A 17,896-nucleotide genomic window follows, 5' to 3' on the forward strand; every position below is an offset into this window, starting at 1 on the left:
ATGTGGACTCAGATAATAAATTTCAACGCAAATATTGTGGATTATCTTCCTTGATATTCTGAGGGCCCTTCCAGACAGGCTGTATATACCAGGATCTGATCCCAGGTTTTCTGTTTATCTCAGATTATCTGGCAGTTCAGACTCATATAATCCAGTTTAAAGCAGAAAACCTGAGGTCAGATCCTGGGGTATACGGCTGGTCTGGAAGGGCCACGGATTATATGGCTATGTAGAAGAGCCCTAAGAGACCAAGGCTTGACCACCGTAACCCACTGGGTAAATCTGAGCAACACACACTCCCTCAGTTTAAGAGGGAGGCAAAGATGAATCTTCTTTGCTTCATATTTATCCTTACAATAAATCTTGCCTGAAAAAAAAAAACCCTTAAATGCAAAAGTCGGGATTGTGGCGCAGCTGGCTAAGTGTCAGCTGCATTAAGATCACGCTGACCAAAAGGACATGAGTTTGAAGCCAGCCCGGGTTGGAGTGGGTTTCCAACCAATTGTGTAGCCTGTTGTCGACCTTTGCAACCTGAAAGACAGTTGCATCTATCAAGTAGGAAAATTAGGTACCACCTTAAAGTGTGGGGAGGCTAAATTAACTAATTTATGAGGCCATAAAAAAGACTCCAGCAAAGCACTCCAGCAAAAATGCATGCGGATAATGCGGAAGTACTTCATCAGTGTTGAAGATGGACGATGAAAGCAACAGCTCCCCTGGTGGCCAGAAAAAGTTAAATAGCCTCTGTGTATGTCTGTATATGTTGTATGTCAAAATTGGCATTGAATGTTTGTCATATATGTGTACACTGTAATCCGCCCTGAGTCCCCTGCGGGGTGAGAAGGGCAGAATATAAATGCTGTAAATAAATAAATAAAAAGTCGAAGTTGACTTAAAGGAACATAGTTGCAACAGGCCATGGAAACCATGGAAGTTAACTGAACATACCTAGAAGAGTATGAATAAAATGATTTCTCTGTCCATTGTTTTCAATTTCAGGACCAAATCCAGAAAAGCTTTTGCTGTTACTATACCAGTAATTTAATTTCCACAAATCATTAGGGAATTATAATACGATTTGTTCCTGTATCTGCAGGTTGACACTCAGCTGTCTTGTAAGGGCTTTGCAATGGGGGTTCTATTGATTTACACTGATGTACAAAATTGGTGCCACTCTTTACTTCAAGCTTATAAAATGTTATGAGTATAATCTATATGGGGGTTCCTTAAAAGCAGACACATGAAAGAGTCTTTTTATGGATGCCTGGCATGATGCCTTCCTGGCAAGCTGCCTCTGGTCTCTCAGTAGCCGTAAGTCATTTAATCAGGAACATAAAGAATCCTAAGAACTGAGAGAAAGGAGCTTTGGGTGCAAAAAGTCATCCGAATGTTTCCCCATCTAACACTTTCCTGTAAAAACAAAACAAAATAACAGCTTTCCTTTCAGTTAATACCTCTGTAGCAAGCTATTTTTCTTGCTTTCTGTTTGGAGGAGGGGGGAGTGCTCCAGGACCACATCAAAAGGAAAGGATTTCTACTCAACCCTCAAAATGTTGTCACTAAATGTATGATGATGATAACAGTAATTCTAGGTATTTCTCAGAAGTCCTAATAGTTTCCCCCATGCAATCTCAGAAACTGCTGAGGTTGGTTCAATATGAAACCCATCTTCCTATATTGCCTATATTGCATACAGAAAACAGAAATTTAAGTTGAGAAATTTTGCATTGCATTTGAGGGTAATAATGCTGAACGGCAATAACACAAAACAAACTACGGGGATTTTTTTCTCTAGCAAAGGCACTTTTTCTAAAATAAAATAAAGTATCTTACTTAACAACCTAGCTATGAATATTGCTTCCCCTTTCCAAAAAAGACATGGATGCAGATGGCTTAAATCAACATCGATTTTTGCAAACTGAGTAAACAATCAAAATAAACAATACTGTTCCGAATGGAACAAAAATACACATAAGAGTACACACATACGCACTGCAAACTACTCCAACCAGAGAAATCAGCCATAGCAGAGCACCTGATGAACCAACCTGGACACAGCATTTTATTTGAGAACACAGAAATGCTGGACCACTCTCACAACCACCATGGCAGACTACACAGAGAAGCCATTGAAATCCACAAGCATGTGGACAATTTCAACAGAAAGGAAGAAACCATGAAAATGAACAAAATCTGGCTACCAGTATTAAAAAACTCAAAATTTACAACAGCAAAACAACAGAGGAGAAACAAGCAGGCACATAAAATCACTCTCAACAAAAGATTCCCCCCAGGCACATTGAAGCCATTGAATGCTAATCAAGGTGATCAGCTGAAACATTCACACCTAGCCCCAGCAGAAAAAAGTCCTTTGTCTCACCCTGGTCATTCCACAGATATATAAACCCAGCAGACCTCACTACCTCTGAGGATGCTTGCCATAGATGCAGGCGAAACGTCAGGAGAAAAATTGCCTCCAGAACATGGCCATATAGCCCAGAAAAACCTACAACAACCCAGTGATTCCGGCCCTGAAAGCCTTCGACAATACATAATCATTATTGTCTTTCACTCCTCATCCCACCATGAATCATCACATAGTCACAGCACAGTCACAGCATGGAAAGCCGATATACCTATTGGAATAACAGATATATCAAGCTTAATAAATCTTTCTGCATGAAAAAGGTGGAGAAAAATTGGTAATTTTGGCTCAAGGAAAATGACCTAACAATTCTCTTCCAATGTCACTTTAACAGAAACATAACATAACTTCATAATGTTAGCTCCTATGACTATGTAGAAAGTTTGGGAGGTGGAATCTTTTTCTATGTTCATGATTTCTCTCTCTCTCTCCTCCCTTTAATTTAGTTGACAGATAAATTGAATCAAGATCAGAACCAAACTATTACTGACAGACCTTGGAGAGTTCTTTGGGAAGAAAAAGTCACAAAGATGTCACCTTGTATCAGTCTTAGTGAAAGTCTCTTTAATATTCTGGCATGGTAGCACTTGACACCTCGGAGGCAGAAATAAATCGGGAAGCCTATCATCTCTGGAAGTTGTTAGCAATGCACTGATAACGTATAGTAAATGACATATAGGTGGTATACATGACACACACAGCTTTTGGACACAAATATCAAACAATTAATAGAGAGTAAGATGATCAACAGAGTGTGTGCTGGTACGGCTGTACCAGGAGCTCCCACTTTATTTGCTTTGTATTAAATGTTTGCTTGCAGTCCTGGGTTTCAGGGACTCTGCAGATAGGTGGCTTCCTTTGGTTGCAGTCGTAGGGCAAGTCACCTGTCCATCATCATTAAGTTTTGGTTTCGCCCCTTGCTCAGGGCAATTGGGAAGGGAAGGGAGCCATTTTTAGTTAGTCTCAGTAAGGAAAGCTAATGTACAGGACGTGTGCAAGCTTCCCCTGTACAAAAGCTTCAACCCTTAAGACTTTCCAGGGGAAAACAGTCTTAAGAGTCTCCAAAGATTTCCAGGAAAACAGCCCTAAAGACCAAAGAACTCCAGCTGGAGAATATCTAAGCCTTTACTGGTAGGTCCACTCGGTGCTTCAAGACGTAGTTCGACCCGGTAGCGGAGCCCACATCAGTAAGGGTTAGATTACAGTCAGCCTGGGAGAAGTTTATTTTATTTATTTATTTATTTATTTATTTATTTGGTGCATTTGTTGACCACCGTTCTCAGCCCCAGGGCGACTCACGGCGGTGTACAACATATAAAAAGCAATTTACAAAAAACAATAGCAAAAACAGCATATCCACAATACAACAGTTATATAGTTACACTAAATAATCCGCTCCGTCTCATAGTAGAATCGTAACCAATCTCATAGTCCATATTCCGTTCCAGTCATCTTTACCAAATTTTTGTAGCACTTAATTAAATGCCTTCTCAAACAGCCATGTCTTTAGGCTTTTACGGAAAGACATAAGGGAGGGCGCCTGTCTGATGTCTACAGGGAAAGTGTTCCACAGCCGGGGGGCCACCACCGAGAAGGCCCTCTCTCTCGTCCCCGCCAGGCGTGCCTGTGAGGCAGGCGGGATCGAGAGAAGGGCCTCCCCAGACGATCTCAAGGCCCTCGTGGGCTCATAGGCCAAGATGCGGTCCGAGAGGTATTTTGGGCCGGAACCGTTTAGGGCTTTGTAGGCCAAGTTAAAAAGGGGATTTTCCTTTAAAGTAAAGAAGAAGTTATTGAAGACAGTTGCCTGTCCTTCGTGGGCAAGATTAGGAAGTCACCAGTTGCATAAAGCTTGGAAGCATTTGTTTAGCTTTACTGAAGACAAGAGAAGTTTCTGTTTGATTGTTCATTAATAAAAGACTTTGTTATACTTCACAAGCCATCTAAAGATCATTTGTGGTGGAAAACCTCTGAGAACTTCTCTTTGGGCCCCATGGCTTCCCGCTGGGCAAAGGTTGCACGCCCTGTTCTAAAGGAAATTATTTACAGGCCCAGCGTGCGACGGAACAGAGTGAATGCTGTAGACTAGATCACCTGCAAAACCCAGAGGAAAAGCAAGCAACCGAATAATCATTGAACAGTACCGGTTATTTGTTGGTGATCTCCCATTCAAAAACAAACCAATAATAATAATAATTATTATTATTATTATTATTATTATTATTAATAATTTATTTATTTATACCCCGCTCCATCTCCTCCAGGGGGACTCGTAATGGCTTACATGAGGCCATGTCCATCAATACAATAAACACAATATTACACAAAGCATAACACAATATAACACAAAAGCATAAAATAACTAAAACATAAAAAACATAAAGGGCAAAACCAATATAATAAGCGAGACAGCAGTATAAAATCGGACATTAAACACACAGGATTACACGGGGCAGGGCCAAATTTAAGGGAAAAATTAAAATTTTAAAACACTGGGAGATTGGGCTACGGGAATTATTGGGGAGGGAGATCTGTATTGAGGAAGGAATTAATTGCATGAACCATAAAATAAAGTGCTTCTGAGGTACAAAAGTTGGTGATCTACCATTCAAGAACAAACCAAGGCTTGCTCTGCTTCCAAGATCAGATGAGATCTGGTGTATTTTTTCACCCTTTTTGCCTACTTCAAAACAGTCAGCACAACAGCACATACTCATAAAGTTCATTTACATAGAAAAAGGAGTGGTGAATTAAGTACAGCAATCTGATTATCTGGAAAACAAATTTCACAACAATCATACTTAATTTTCCATTAAAATGGGCTCTCATAAAAATGAGCTGAAATGATATTTGTGTTTCATTTGACAACAAATCCCACTTAACACAGCCAGCCTCTTTTCCTAGCTAATGACAAAAATATGCCAGTTTTAAGGAACATTGCTGCTGCTTTCAATAGATTTGACAGTGGGAAACCACTAACTCTACACAATTTGCTTTCTCCAGAAATAAATAATCTTATGAGGACTTTACTTAGTTAATGCTGGTTATTGAGATCTACGGATATTTGACTTTGTTTACATAGTTCTTGAAGCAAGCAACAAGTAATTTTAACAATTTTATTAATGATGCAAGTAAGTCTTCGTAAAATGCAATTTCCTGCAGTCTATCTGGTCCATAGTCTATCCAAATTTCATATGCAGTACATGATACACAAAACAGTATTTTCTCCACAGAAAAGGCTGCTTGCATTGATATTATATAATAATGCTCTCTGTGCACCTCTTCCTGCTCTGCTCCAAAGGAAAACCCCATGTGTGACCTTTAGCAGAATAAGGACCTTATTATATTAGGAAATGCTCAGTTTCTGAGACTGTCTAAGAATGATTTCAAATAGGTCACATTACATAATGATTGTTGCGGTAAATCCTTGCAGGACCAAGTATATGTGTGTTGAAGAAAAACCTTATTGTGTTTAATTATCATGTACAGCTGGAAATGTAGGTCAACCAGGAAGCCTAGATGTGGCACAAGGGGCTATATCTGTTTGACTTTCCTTGAATACATTCTGGAGTACCAGCATGGAGTTCCAGCAGGAGATGCTGAAGGAGAGATCCTGAAGGAGAGCTTCTGGAGAGCCTTTTCTCTGAGGAGACTCATGGACAAAGGCTTTGCTCTGGGGAGCAGTTTGGAGAAGCTACTCTGAAGAAGGCTATGGTGAAATAGCTATTTACTTCAAGGTTTACGTTGATCTCTCATGTGCTGGAAGATGAAGATGCCATATTTTGTGTTTCTTACAAAGACTGTGTAAGTTTGTCGCACTGCTTGTTTTTTGTATGCAACATTGCCAGTTTATGTTTTCATCTCTGCTGAGTAAAGATAAAGATTTTTCTGTTCACTTTTACTCTGATCTGTGAGTCTTCTGAATTTGGGCTTTGGGCACTGGGACGCTGGGCAAAACACGTTGCTGCATAACAATGTTTGCCCCATCGCGTCAGTTTTCTGTAAGAATCCATCTGCAAAGAGTTGCAGAAATTGATTATTTGCTGTTCTGGTACAGCTGTACCAGGAGCTCCAACTTTATTTGCTTTGTATTAAATGTTTGATTGCAGTCCTGGGTTTCAGGGACTCTGCAGATAGGTGGCTTCTTTTGGTTGCAGTCTTAGGGCAAGTCACCCGCCCCTTGCTCAGGGCAATTGGGAAGGGAAGGGAGCCATTTTTAGTTAGTCTCAGCAAGGAAAGCTAATGTACAGGACGTGTGCAAGCTTCCCCTGTACAAAAGCTTCAACTTTTAAGAATTTCCAGGGAAACAGCCCTAAAGAACAAAGAACTCCAGCTGGAGAACATCTAAGCCTTTACTGGTAGGTCCACTCGGAGTTCAAGAAGCAGTTCGACCCGGTAGCGGAGCCCACATCAGTAAGGGTTAAATTACAGTCAGCCTGGGAGAAGTTAAAAAGGGGTTTTTCCTTTAAAGTAAAGAGAAGTTATTGAAGACAGTTGCCTGTCCTTCGTGAGCAAGGTTAGGAATTCACCAGTTGCCTAAAAGCTTGGAATCATTTGCTTAACTTTACTGAAGACAAGAGAAGTTTCTGTCTGATTGTTCATTAATAAAAGACTTTGTTGTACTTCACAAGCCATCTAAAGACCATTTGTGGTAAAACCTCTGAGAACTTCTCTTTAGGCCCCCTGGCTTCCCGCTGGGCAAAGGTTGCACATCCTGTTCTAAAGGAAATTCTTTACAGGCCCAGCTTGCGATAGAACATTTGCAGATGGAATTCTAATTGTACTTTGTTGAAATACTATGGATTCTTCTGTTACTGAAACACTGTTTCATGTGTGATAGGAAAATCTGTATGCATCTCATTAGCAATTATACTTTTCAAAAGGTCATAGAGTAATGAAGGGGGTATTTTGAATCGATTGGGAGGAGCCAGCCTTCCATGGTGTGATGAGTCAAGGTGCAGTATTTTCAACTCATAAGAATCGTAATAATCAGGTGTGATCATGCTCTCTCAATACAGTATGCATCCAGTCCTAAAAAATATGGGATGTATACTAATATAAATTGATTATATCTCAATGCGATAAGGTTCTAGATCTTAAACTGTAGAGATTCTGGTCAACCCAATCCTTGTCAGAGTTTCCCATCATTTGGGAAACACATTTCTAAAAATCTTCTTTTTTCAATTATTTCCAAACATTTTTTCTTCTGTATTGACTTTAGCAAATTACCAATGTATGAACCAGCATTAGGGAGCATGCATTTATTTTAAAAACCCTGGGTCCTGTATTTAACAAATTCCTGGATTGATGTGTAGGTCAGCATCAAAATTCCCTCTGCAAACAAGATGATAAATGTTTGGTACACCTTCACAACAAAACCAAAGGGCCTGGCTTTTCTGAAGGTCAAAACTGGCTCTTTTTGGCCTTCAACTCCCAGAAATCCTAACAGCTGGCAAACTGGCTGGGATTTCTGGGAGTTGTAGGCCAAAAACATCTGGGGACCCCAGGTTGAGAACCACTGCTTTAGATACTCATAGCACACAGTTTGGAGATGCATACCTGCTTCTGCCAATTCGTCTATATTAATAATCTAAAATGTATAATGTGGAGATATATACCAGCAATCCATCCAGGCTTTGGGTAATTCACTTTTTAAATGCAGCTTCCAGAATCAAGAACCATCACAACCACTTGCTAGCAGATTTGGGGAGCTACAGTCTCCCAAGATATATTTTCAAGATCTAGGAAACTTCTTCCCAATGTCATATACTCTGGCTATCAGTGACTCCCTAAGCTGAAAGACAGTGGTTTGTGTGATGGCGCAAGTGGCACCACCTATTTGTAGAACTGTTAGTTGCAAGATTTAAACTGTTGTATCATGCTTAATCCTGCCTTTTTAGCCTGCTTATGTATAGTTGGATGGATTGGTTACTTATAGCTGTCAATCAGTACTGTTTGGCTCCATCTCTTCCTGCAGGAGGGGAGTGCTTCCTTTCTTTTCATTCTGCCATCAGAGTTTCTACCAGATGGACGTGAGTAAGAGACTTGACTCTAAAAGACCCTGATTTAATTACCTCTCAGCATCAGTTCTGAGGTTTATACCCTTGAGACTTATGCTTCATGTTCAGACCAACCTGAACGACGCTGGAAGTCTCAAGCGCCTTCAAACCAGTTCTTTTGGCACTAGAGGAAGATCCTGAGTCTTCAAACATAGGCCATCTGAACTGGGGTTGTGGTTTGCTCCGGCATTCACAGCCATTGAGGAAAGAGGAAACTTGGAAAGGCTTCTCAGCTTCAAACTCCTTGGACCCAGGACTAACTGAGACTGTAACGTATAGTTTCCTTCGCCCCTCTGAAGTTTCCAGCTCATTGCTTTAAAAAGATAACTCATTGTGAACAATAAATACCATTTCGAGTTATCTGTTGTGTTTTGGTCTTTGGGAGTTCCAGTTTCCTATAGGAGGGCAAGAAGCAATCCCCTGGGGAAAGACACCACGTCCATGCCTCCTTCATTGAGAGTTATAGCCCCCAGGCGCGACGGCACAGTTTGCTACACCTGTTTCCTACTCTTTTTTTTAGATCCAAGAGATTGAAACTCTGGACCCCCTCCATTAAATGTATGGGTTCTATCACTGAACTCTGACTTGTAATAATGACATTCTGTTCCATTAATGACACAGCACTGTTTGGAGAAAAAATGCATTATGAACATAGAATTATGGACACCATCATATTGAATCATCAGCCACACGGTGGAAATTCTACTGAAGCAAATTTAAAATATTTTCATAGAAAGTTAAGTCAGCCAACTGTTTGTAAGGAATTTTTTTTTTGTGACTTCCCCAGGCTGTAACCCTAGTTTGCTGGCAATATACAAGCCACAAGGCAGTGTACAACAAACTGCAAATAATATTAGAGACAGAGAAATCTTGAAATAGAACAACATGCTCCAACAAGGGACATTGGGAGGGGGGTTGCTTAAACTAAAGTTTAGCTTTTGTCACGAAGAAAAATAGTCTGAATGGAAACTTTGTAATGGGTTTTACATACCATAAATTCCCGTTGAAATACAGGGAAATGCCTGCAAGACAAAAAGCCAAGATGGAAATTAGGTTTTTCAGTTTTAGAATCACTTATTCTACAGAATCATTCAGTACGAGAAAACCACAAGGTGCTTAGTGTAAAGGAAATCTCTACATTTAAGTCAGCGGGTCCTGATGAAAGACACCCTTGAGCACTGAGAGAAGAACTCACAAAACTAGGAAGCTGTTTGCAATTTTCCCAGAGAACAGATCAGGTCCCATAACACTTTGGGGAAAGGTAAACATCTAGTACTTTGCTGAAACTAGAAAGCAGGGCCTTGGGAGTTTTTACCAAAGAAATTGACTCCAATAACCAAGAACCTATTAGAACAATTACAAGGTGATTGGTTTGCAAGCACTTAGAGAGAGAACACTGAAGCCAGCAGAGATTCATTAAGAACAGATACCTGAAACCTTTATTTGATGAAATAATCCATTCAGTAGAAATATACTTGGCTTTTAGCTACATTTCTCAATGTATTGTAATAGCAGACTTCACTAATATCCAACTTGTATCATTCCAACTCTTGGCCTACCACTAGGGCAGCTGATGGGTGGCACAGTGGGTTAAACCCCTGTGCCAGCAGGACTGAAGACCGACAGGTCACAGGTTCGAATCCGGGGAGAAGCGGATGAGCTCCCTCTATCAGCTCCAGCTCCTCATGTGGGGACATGAGAGAAGCCTCCCACAAGGATGATAAAAATATCAAATCATCCAGGCATCCCCTGGGCAACGTCCTTGCAGACGGCCAATTCTCTCACATCAGAAGCGACTTGCAGTTTCTCAAGTCGCTCCTGCCATGACCAAAAAAAAAAAGCTGATGGATGGAGCTACTGCTGAAGAAGCTGTGAATATTGTGTGCACGCACGCAGACACACACACACACACACACACACACACACACACACACATTTATTTATATTCTGCAGATTACAGAGCAGATTACAGTATACACCAATATAGTCAAACATGCAATGCTTTTTATGCAGTGAACAATGACATGACATACAATACACAAACAAAGGCAAAGGTTTTCATCTCTGGCATCTGGAGGCAATGCTCAACTCAGGTCATGGGGCGGTGCTCTGTTACATTTTCCATGCCAAGGATCCTGTTATCCACAGACCCTCGTAGTCCTGTTATCCATAGACCCTCGTAGCTGCATGGGTACCTTTTACCTTCCTGCCAAGGCGGTACCTATTGATCTATTCACATCACATGTTTTCAAACTGCTAGGTTGAGAGGAGCTAGGGCTGACAGCCGGGAGCTCACCCCAACCCACATCTTCGAGCTGCCAACCTTCCAATCAGCAAGTTTTTCTGCAGTTAGCAGTTTAACCCTCTGTGTTGACCTGATTTGCTTCACTCTACTCATGCTGGATAACGGAAATCACACAAACGGGGGAAGATCTCAAAATACTACAAATCCCACAACTACCAATCTGGTGGGATATGTTTCTAGACATGGAGCGTTTAAGTGATTGTTGAGGTAACGTGTATAAACTAAAAGAGTTGCTGCCACCATCCAAAGAGATCTGGGAATACTAAATATGTTTTCTCTGAGGTAAATCTTCTTATCCACCAGCCCTCCCTTTGGCTCTATTAAATGACTGAATTGTAAAGATGTTAAAAATCACTGGAACTATCCCTATGAAATGAATAACTGCTGAGGCTGCTTAAACCGTGAAATAGAGAAAAGTTTATTAATGTATCTTGAACCAACAACTGTCTTCTTAAACGAGGCACATAAGCTTAAATGGTTACAAAGCACAATAATCTTAGTGGTTACTTAAATAGGTTTCCTTAACTTAAACGTGAGCAAGATCCCTCACTCTACCCTGATCTAGTAGCAGTGAGTCCCTCAGACAAACCAAACCCGGTGGTCCCCAGAGTAAATAGCTTCCCTCTTAACAGAGTTCTCAAACAGCTAAACTACTCTGACCCTCAGAGAGTAAAACACTTGTGTCCTCAATCCAACACAAGCCCACAGGTGTCTACTTTGACCCTTCTGGTCAAATAGATGTAGAACCTGCCTCAAAATACTCTCTGACAGGAAAATTCTGTGCTCACCGAAAATCTGCCACCCTCTCCCTTCAAAGCCAAATCCCTTCTCCCCCTCTGTGACAAGTTGCCAGCTTATTCCTCTCTCCGCTAAACTCCTCCCATTCTGCCTTAGCCAATTCAGGGATAGCTCCAACTCCTCCCACTATTCTATTCTAACCCTCCTAAGATGTCTGCCTCCCTGGTTTACCCTCTCAAAATGGAGGCCTGCTTACTGAAAACTCAGGCTCCTACTTCGGCCTATGAGGTAAGGATCATCACACTGGATCGTATCTCTTAAGTACTTTTCACTGGCAGAGTTTCCACACAACTTGGAAGTCAAGTGTATTCATTATTCTATAATGATGGATAAACTGACTTCTCCTTGCTATGACTACTAAAAATCACCATTCTCTGTTAAAGCTGCATCAATTGTTTTTGGACCCAATGTCACATCCCATATGTCTCTGGAGCAATGCTATTTCAGTTACAAACATTATCACAGATATCTTGCAATGTGTGTTTTTAACATTGGCAACCTGCAATGTTTACAAAGGCCTGTGGAATATTTCATCCTAATTTTGGCAATGGAAGATTGGCTTTAGTGTCAGGTCAGAAAGCCCAAGCAAGCTGCAATGTTGTAGGGTTGGAGCAGTGGACAGAGGCAGCCCTAGGAAATTTTCAACGGTAAGCAAACAGTATTTTGGCGCCCCCCCCCCCCAACCAATAACTGACATATATTTATTTATTTACTTACTTCATTTATATACCGCTTTTCTCAGCCCTTAGGCAACTCAAAGCGGTATTTTCTGTTCGTCGTGGGAGTTCTGTGTGCCATATTCGGTCCAATTCCATCATTGGTGGAGTTCAGAATGCTCTTTGATTGTAGGTGAACTATACATCCCAGTAACTACAACTCGCATATGTCAAGGTCTATTTCCCCCCAAGAGCGCCTCAAGAGCACCCCTGGGCAAAATCAACTATACTGCAAAGGCTTACTTTGCGTAATGGGTTGAGCCGCCCCTGGCAGTGGATGACCTCATAGACAGAACAAAGATCCGTTCAAATAACACTAATTAATTAAAATAATGAAGGTTCCCTTTCTACAAAAAGAGCTGGAAAGTAGGGACTTATAGATAATACAGTTCCTTTGGGAGATAATGAGGAAGGGTAACAAAGTTAGGTACTGTTCTATTATCCGGGTGGAGACCACAAGGGGGAGCTAGAGAGAGAAGGATATTTCATTTTATTTGGGGGGGGGGGAGTTGAAGGGAAAAAACACATTTCCTCTGTTTTCTCTGGTTATTACCCCTCCCTGCTTCTCATATCATAAACAAGGGTTGTTTCCATGATATGGATGAGGGGAATAGCAGGAGAGTCGGGGGAAATGGTTTTACTCGTTCAACCCACCTTCCACCCCTTTAAAATGGACTATCCTTCTCTATCTAGCACCCCCTAGTGGCCTCTGTCCAGATAATGGAACAGTACCCAAAGTTACATTTCCAGAGATTAATAAAATAGAAAGTATTGAACAAATGCAGTGAAAAATTGTTTTAACTTACTTTGAAGAGTTACCTTCTAGGGGCATTTCTAGAGATATTTTAACAGAAAAGTTTGGTGTTTTATGTTATTTTCCTATTTACTTAACTAACAGAAAGCAGCAGAGATGTAACAAGCAGCACAACAAACAATTGGCTTTTTTCAACATTGTAAGCAAGGAACAACAACAGAATACCAATGAATGCCAGGTGCTTTAGGCTATATTTCAGAGGAAGGAAATAGCAAAACCACCACTGAGTATTCCTTGCCTAAGGAAACCCCATGAAATCCATGGGATCGCCATAAGTCAAGAGGCAGCTTGACAGCACACACACAACACTGCGATATGCAATGGGAATAAATACATTTTAAAAAACACCAGAGAACCGTAAATCAGACATTACAATCACATTTCCTCTGGGTATCCTGAAGTTGGTAAAATGCCACCTGCCCTACAGAGGCAAGATGTCCCTGCAATTATGTGTTTTTCAGCAAGGGAAACCATCAATTACAATAATCAACTACTGTCCCTCTTTTTATTTGTCCTACATAGTGATTTGCATTTGGGCCACACTACAGAAAGTCTTGGATTTCAATGTACTTGGGTTCTGACATTTTCCTGTAGTCTTGTCATTTCTTCCAAGCTTGCCTGCAAGCAAGTCACCAAGCTTGGCTGATGAAGCTTCCTTTCAAAGTCCTATTTTTCCCCACACTCTTAATTTCTTGCTCTTTGAAGAAAGCTCAGAGCCCGGAGCCGCCTCCTCATGTTGAGTAAACTGACTGACATGGAAGACTGAAACCTGCCTATCAGTCCTGGAGGAGGTGGAACGGTTACATGATAGCCAGACGTTTCTCCAGAAAATGTAGTAGAGGCTCTTTCTTTGGAGGACTTTAAACAGAATCTGGATGGCCATCTGTCAGGGGTGCTTTGAATGCGATTTCCCTGCTTCTTGGCAGGGGGTTGGACTTGATGGCACAAGGTCTCTTCCAGACTGCATCAATAGATCTAGAGAAGTAATGCTACCCCTCTATTTGGCCTTGGTTAGACCACACCTGGAATATTGTGTCCAATTCTGGGCACCGCAATTCAAGAGAGATATTGACAAGGTGAAAAGTGTCCAGAGGAGGGCGACTGAAAATGATCAAGGGTCTGGAGAATAGGGGACGCCTAGTTTGAGAGCAGTACGTGTGAAAAAGATCTTGGAGTCCTCGTGGACAACAAGTTAAACATGAGCCAACAATGTGATGTGGCAGCAAAAAAAGCAAATGGGATTTTGGCCTGTATCAATAGGAGCATAGTGTCTAGATCTAGGGGAGTCATGCTACCCCTCTATTCTGCTTTGGTTAGACCACACCTGGAATATTGTGTCCAATTCTGGGCGCCACAATTCAAGAGAGATATTGACAAGCTGGAATGTGTCCAGAGGAGGGCAACTAAAATGATCAAGGGTCTGGAGAACAAGCCCTATGAGGAGCGGCTTAAGGAGCTGGGCATGTTTAGCCTGAAGAAGAGAAAGCTGAGAGGAGATATGACAGCCATGTATGTGAGAGGAAGCCACAGGGAGGAGAGAGCAAGCTTGTTTTCTGCTTCCCTGGAGACTAGGACGCGGAACAATGGCTTCAAACTACGAGAGAGGAGATTCCATCTGAACATGAGGAAGAACTTCCTGACTGTGAGAGCCGTTCAGCAGTGGAACTCTCCTGTGGTGGAGGCTCCTTCTTTGGAAGCTTTTAAACAGAGGCTGGATGGCCATCTGTCAGGGGTGATTTGAATGCAATATTCCTGCTTCTTGGCGGGGGGTTGGACTGGATGGCTCATGAGGTCTCTTCCAACTGTTTGATTCTTTTATTCTATGATTCACTTTCTACACTGCAATACTGCTTCTAGCCATTTTAAATGCCTGAGAGGAAAAAAAATGGCAATGGTCAGGGGTGCTGTCCCCTGAGATGACAGTGGCCCTTCCTGTCTCCATGGAATGACCTTGAACAAATCCATCAGCCACATTCAAATAGCCTGTTCTCAACTAATAGATGGGTTTGACTTATACATAAGTATATGGTAATACACTAATAATAAACCATGAGATAACATCAAGTGGAATTTGGGGTGGGTGGGTGGGGGGTTGTTCCATGTCTACCCTTCATCAACAGCTTTATACAGTCGGTCCTCTGTATCCACTGGCGTTTGCTTCCAGGAGCCTCCGTGGATGCTCAAAACCCATTACATGCAATGGTGTAATACAGTTGCATGTTATAACGAAATTAAATGTTTATCGAGGCAGGGTGGACACAACGATCACACCTCTGCCCTCAGTATAATACAAATTAGAGGTTTGACCACAAGATAAATGTGAAAGTGACCGAATGTTCTTGGTAGTATTTGCCGCCACCACCTCAGAATTACTGGCCTGAGGAACCAAAAGGTGTGAATGTATTATAGGTAATAGATGTTTGAACACTTGATTTTCTATGGCTTCTTCCACTGGACGACTGGATTTTAAAAATGTGTTGAGAGAATGAGTTCTGAGGCAAACGAATGGATTGAGGCATACACCAGTTAAAAGTTAACTAAGAAAGAATTTATTTAACTTCATATTAACAACAACTCGTTGGAAATGAGTGGTACAGAATCTTGATTCAATTACAGAGGCTTAGCTGTTTAGACAGTTTTCCCTAAGAATGTAGCTTTGGCTTACTGTGAGTCTCTTTTAACTATACTGTTCAACTTCCTTTTGAAACAGTATCTCACTGAGAACAGCCTCTACTGTCTCACAGAGCAATTAGTCTTTAACTAATTCTCTCCTCAGAGCAATAAGCCTCAAGTGAACAAGTCTTCTTTACTGACCCTCTGTACAGTAAACTTCAAGCCCTTGTCCCTGTCTTATTCTCTCTGACTAAAAGCCCCACTCCCAAAAGCTCACTTTCTTCTGTCTAAATTCTCCTCAGCTCCCCAGCCTAAAAATCCATCTACCCTATTCGATGTTCAAATCCCTTCTCCCTTTTCTGTCAAACTAGACAGCTCATTTCTCTCTCTCTAAACTGACTCCTCCCCTACTGGCTATACCCAATCAGGAGTCAGCTTGACTCCTCCTCCTGCTCTGCTTGACTACCAAGATGCCAGCCACTGCCATGCAGGCTTCGGCCTAGCCAACTGAAAGGTAGATCTATTACACATGTCTTATACAAAATGGGAAACAACTCAAATATGTATTGAATATTTTTTCTAATGTTTTTGAGCCATGGTTGGTTGAATCTGTGGATGTAGAACCTGTGGATGCGGAGGGCCAACTATTTATTTATTTATTTACAGTTTTTATATTCTGCCCTTCTCACCCCGCAGGGGACTCAGGGCGGATTACAGTGTACACATATATGGCAAATATTCAATGCCAATTTTAACATACAACATATACAGACATAGACAGAGGCTATTTAACTTTTTCTGGCCACCAGGGGAGCTATCGCTTTCATCATCCATCTGCGACACTGATGAAGTACTTCCGCATTCCCCGCATGCTTTTGCTGAAGTCTTTTTGGCCTCAAAAATTAGTTAATTTAGCCTCCCCACACTTTTAAGGTGGTACCGTATTTTCCTACTTGACAGATGCAACTGTCTTTTGGGTTGCAAAGGTCGACAACGGGCTACACAATTGGTTGGAAACCCACTCCAACCCGGGCTAACTTTGAACTCATGACCTTTTGGTCAGAGTGATCTTAATGCAGCTGACACTCAGCCGGCTGCGCCACAATCTTGGTGTAAACTATAGATTTGGATGAAGGGTTAAAGCTACAAATTAAAACAAGCCACAGGTGGTGCAACAGAAACATGCTGCAACTCAGCATAGCAATATGGCAAAAGGGGCTCCAGACTGTATATCAAAAGTATTACCCAAAAGCATTACACAGATTGGAAACGATATAAATTGAATTGAAATTCAACAATCAGATTTTGGAGTAAAAGCAAAGGCAAGGATTATTTGTACAAAAAAAAAATCAATCCTACAACCACGTTATATAAAAATGCATGTACTCTTTTGATTGGATCCTATAATAAAATCTGAAAAATTTTGGATTCAGTTGGCATACTTTATTTTCAGAACAATAGTGTACAAATGAAGAGACATAGTGATGGTAAAGAAAGTTGAAAAATTAGGAAGTATGAAAGGTGAAGGAATAGATTTTTTGTGCCCTGAAAACAAATTCGAGGATAATATGGAAACAATTTGCTAAAATGTAAATAGCTGTCATGAGAGTGAATGGAGAAAAATGGTTCATAGTTGATTTGGAAGACAGGCCAATCAGTATGGTTTGAGGTGCCAGGAGTTACATTGACATTAAATATTATGAAGTACTCCCAAAGAGTAGTTGTACTTATATAACTGAATGTCTTTTCATTTTTTTAAAAAAATCCACAAACCAATCTTTGAATTTTAAATACAGAAACATCAGCTGTCACAAAGCAGTAGGAAAGCTTCCTACATGGAGAGAAGTTTGAGATTGTTTATTTATGATATTTTTGCCTTGCCTTTCTGCCACTTTTTATCAAGGCAAACACTGAAGGCAACTAGAAATGTTTCTGAAACAGACAATAAAACAACTATCACAATTGTTCAAAGAAAAGAGAGCAAGAAAAAAAAAACCAAAGACTCAGAAACGAATAGGGCTGGATCCACACTGCCCTATATCCTGAGATCTGATCCCAGGTTATCTGCTTTGAACTGGATTATATGAGTACACTGGAAGACAATCTGGGATAATCTGGGATCAGATTCCAGGCTATAGGGCGGATTCAGCCTAGGAAAGGTCAAGACAA

General features: G+C 41.1%; 1 protein-coding gene across 1 annotated transcript in view; it reads right to left on the minus strand.

Annotated features, from left to right (window-relative positions):
* The window catches only part of MACROD2 (mono-ADP ribosylhydrolase 2), a 1,709,805-nt gene that overhangs the window by 693,178 nt on the left and 998,731 nt on the right, over positions 1-17,896 (minus strand). Inside the window, exon 7 of the mRNA XM_060784142.2 lies at positions 9,473-9,503. Within this exon, the coding sequence (XP_060640125.2) occupies positions 9,473-9,503 (31 nt within the window). The remainder of the gene's footprint in view (positions 1-9,472; positions 9,504-17,896) is intronic.

Source organism: Anolis sagrei, chromosome 1, assembly GCF_037176765.1.
Source record: "Anolis sagrei isolate rAnoSag1 chromosome 1, rAnoSag1.mat, whole genome shotgun sequence".
Classification (NCBI taxonomy): domain Eukaryota; kingdom Metazoa; phylum Chordata; class Lepidosauria; order Squamata; family Dactyloidae; genus Anolis; species Anolis sagrei.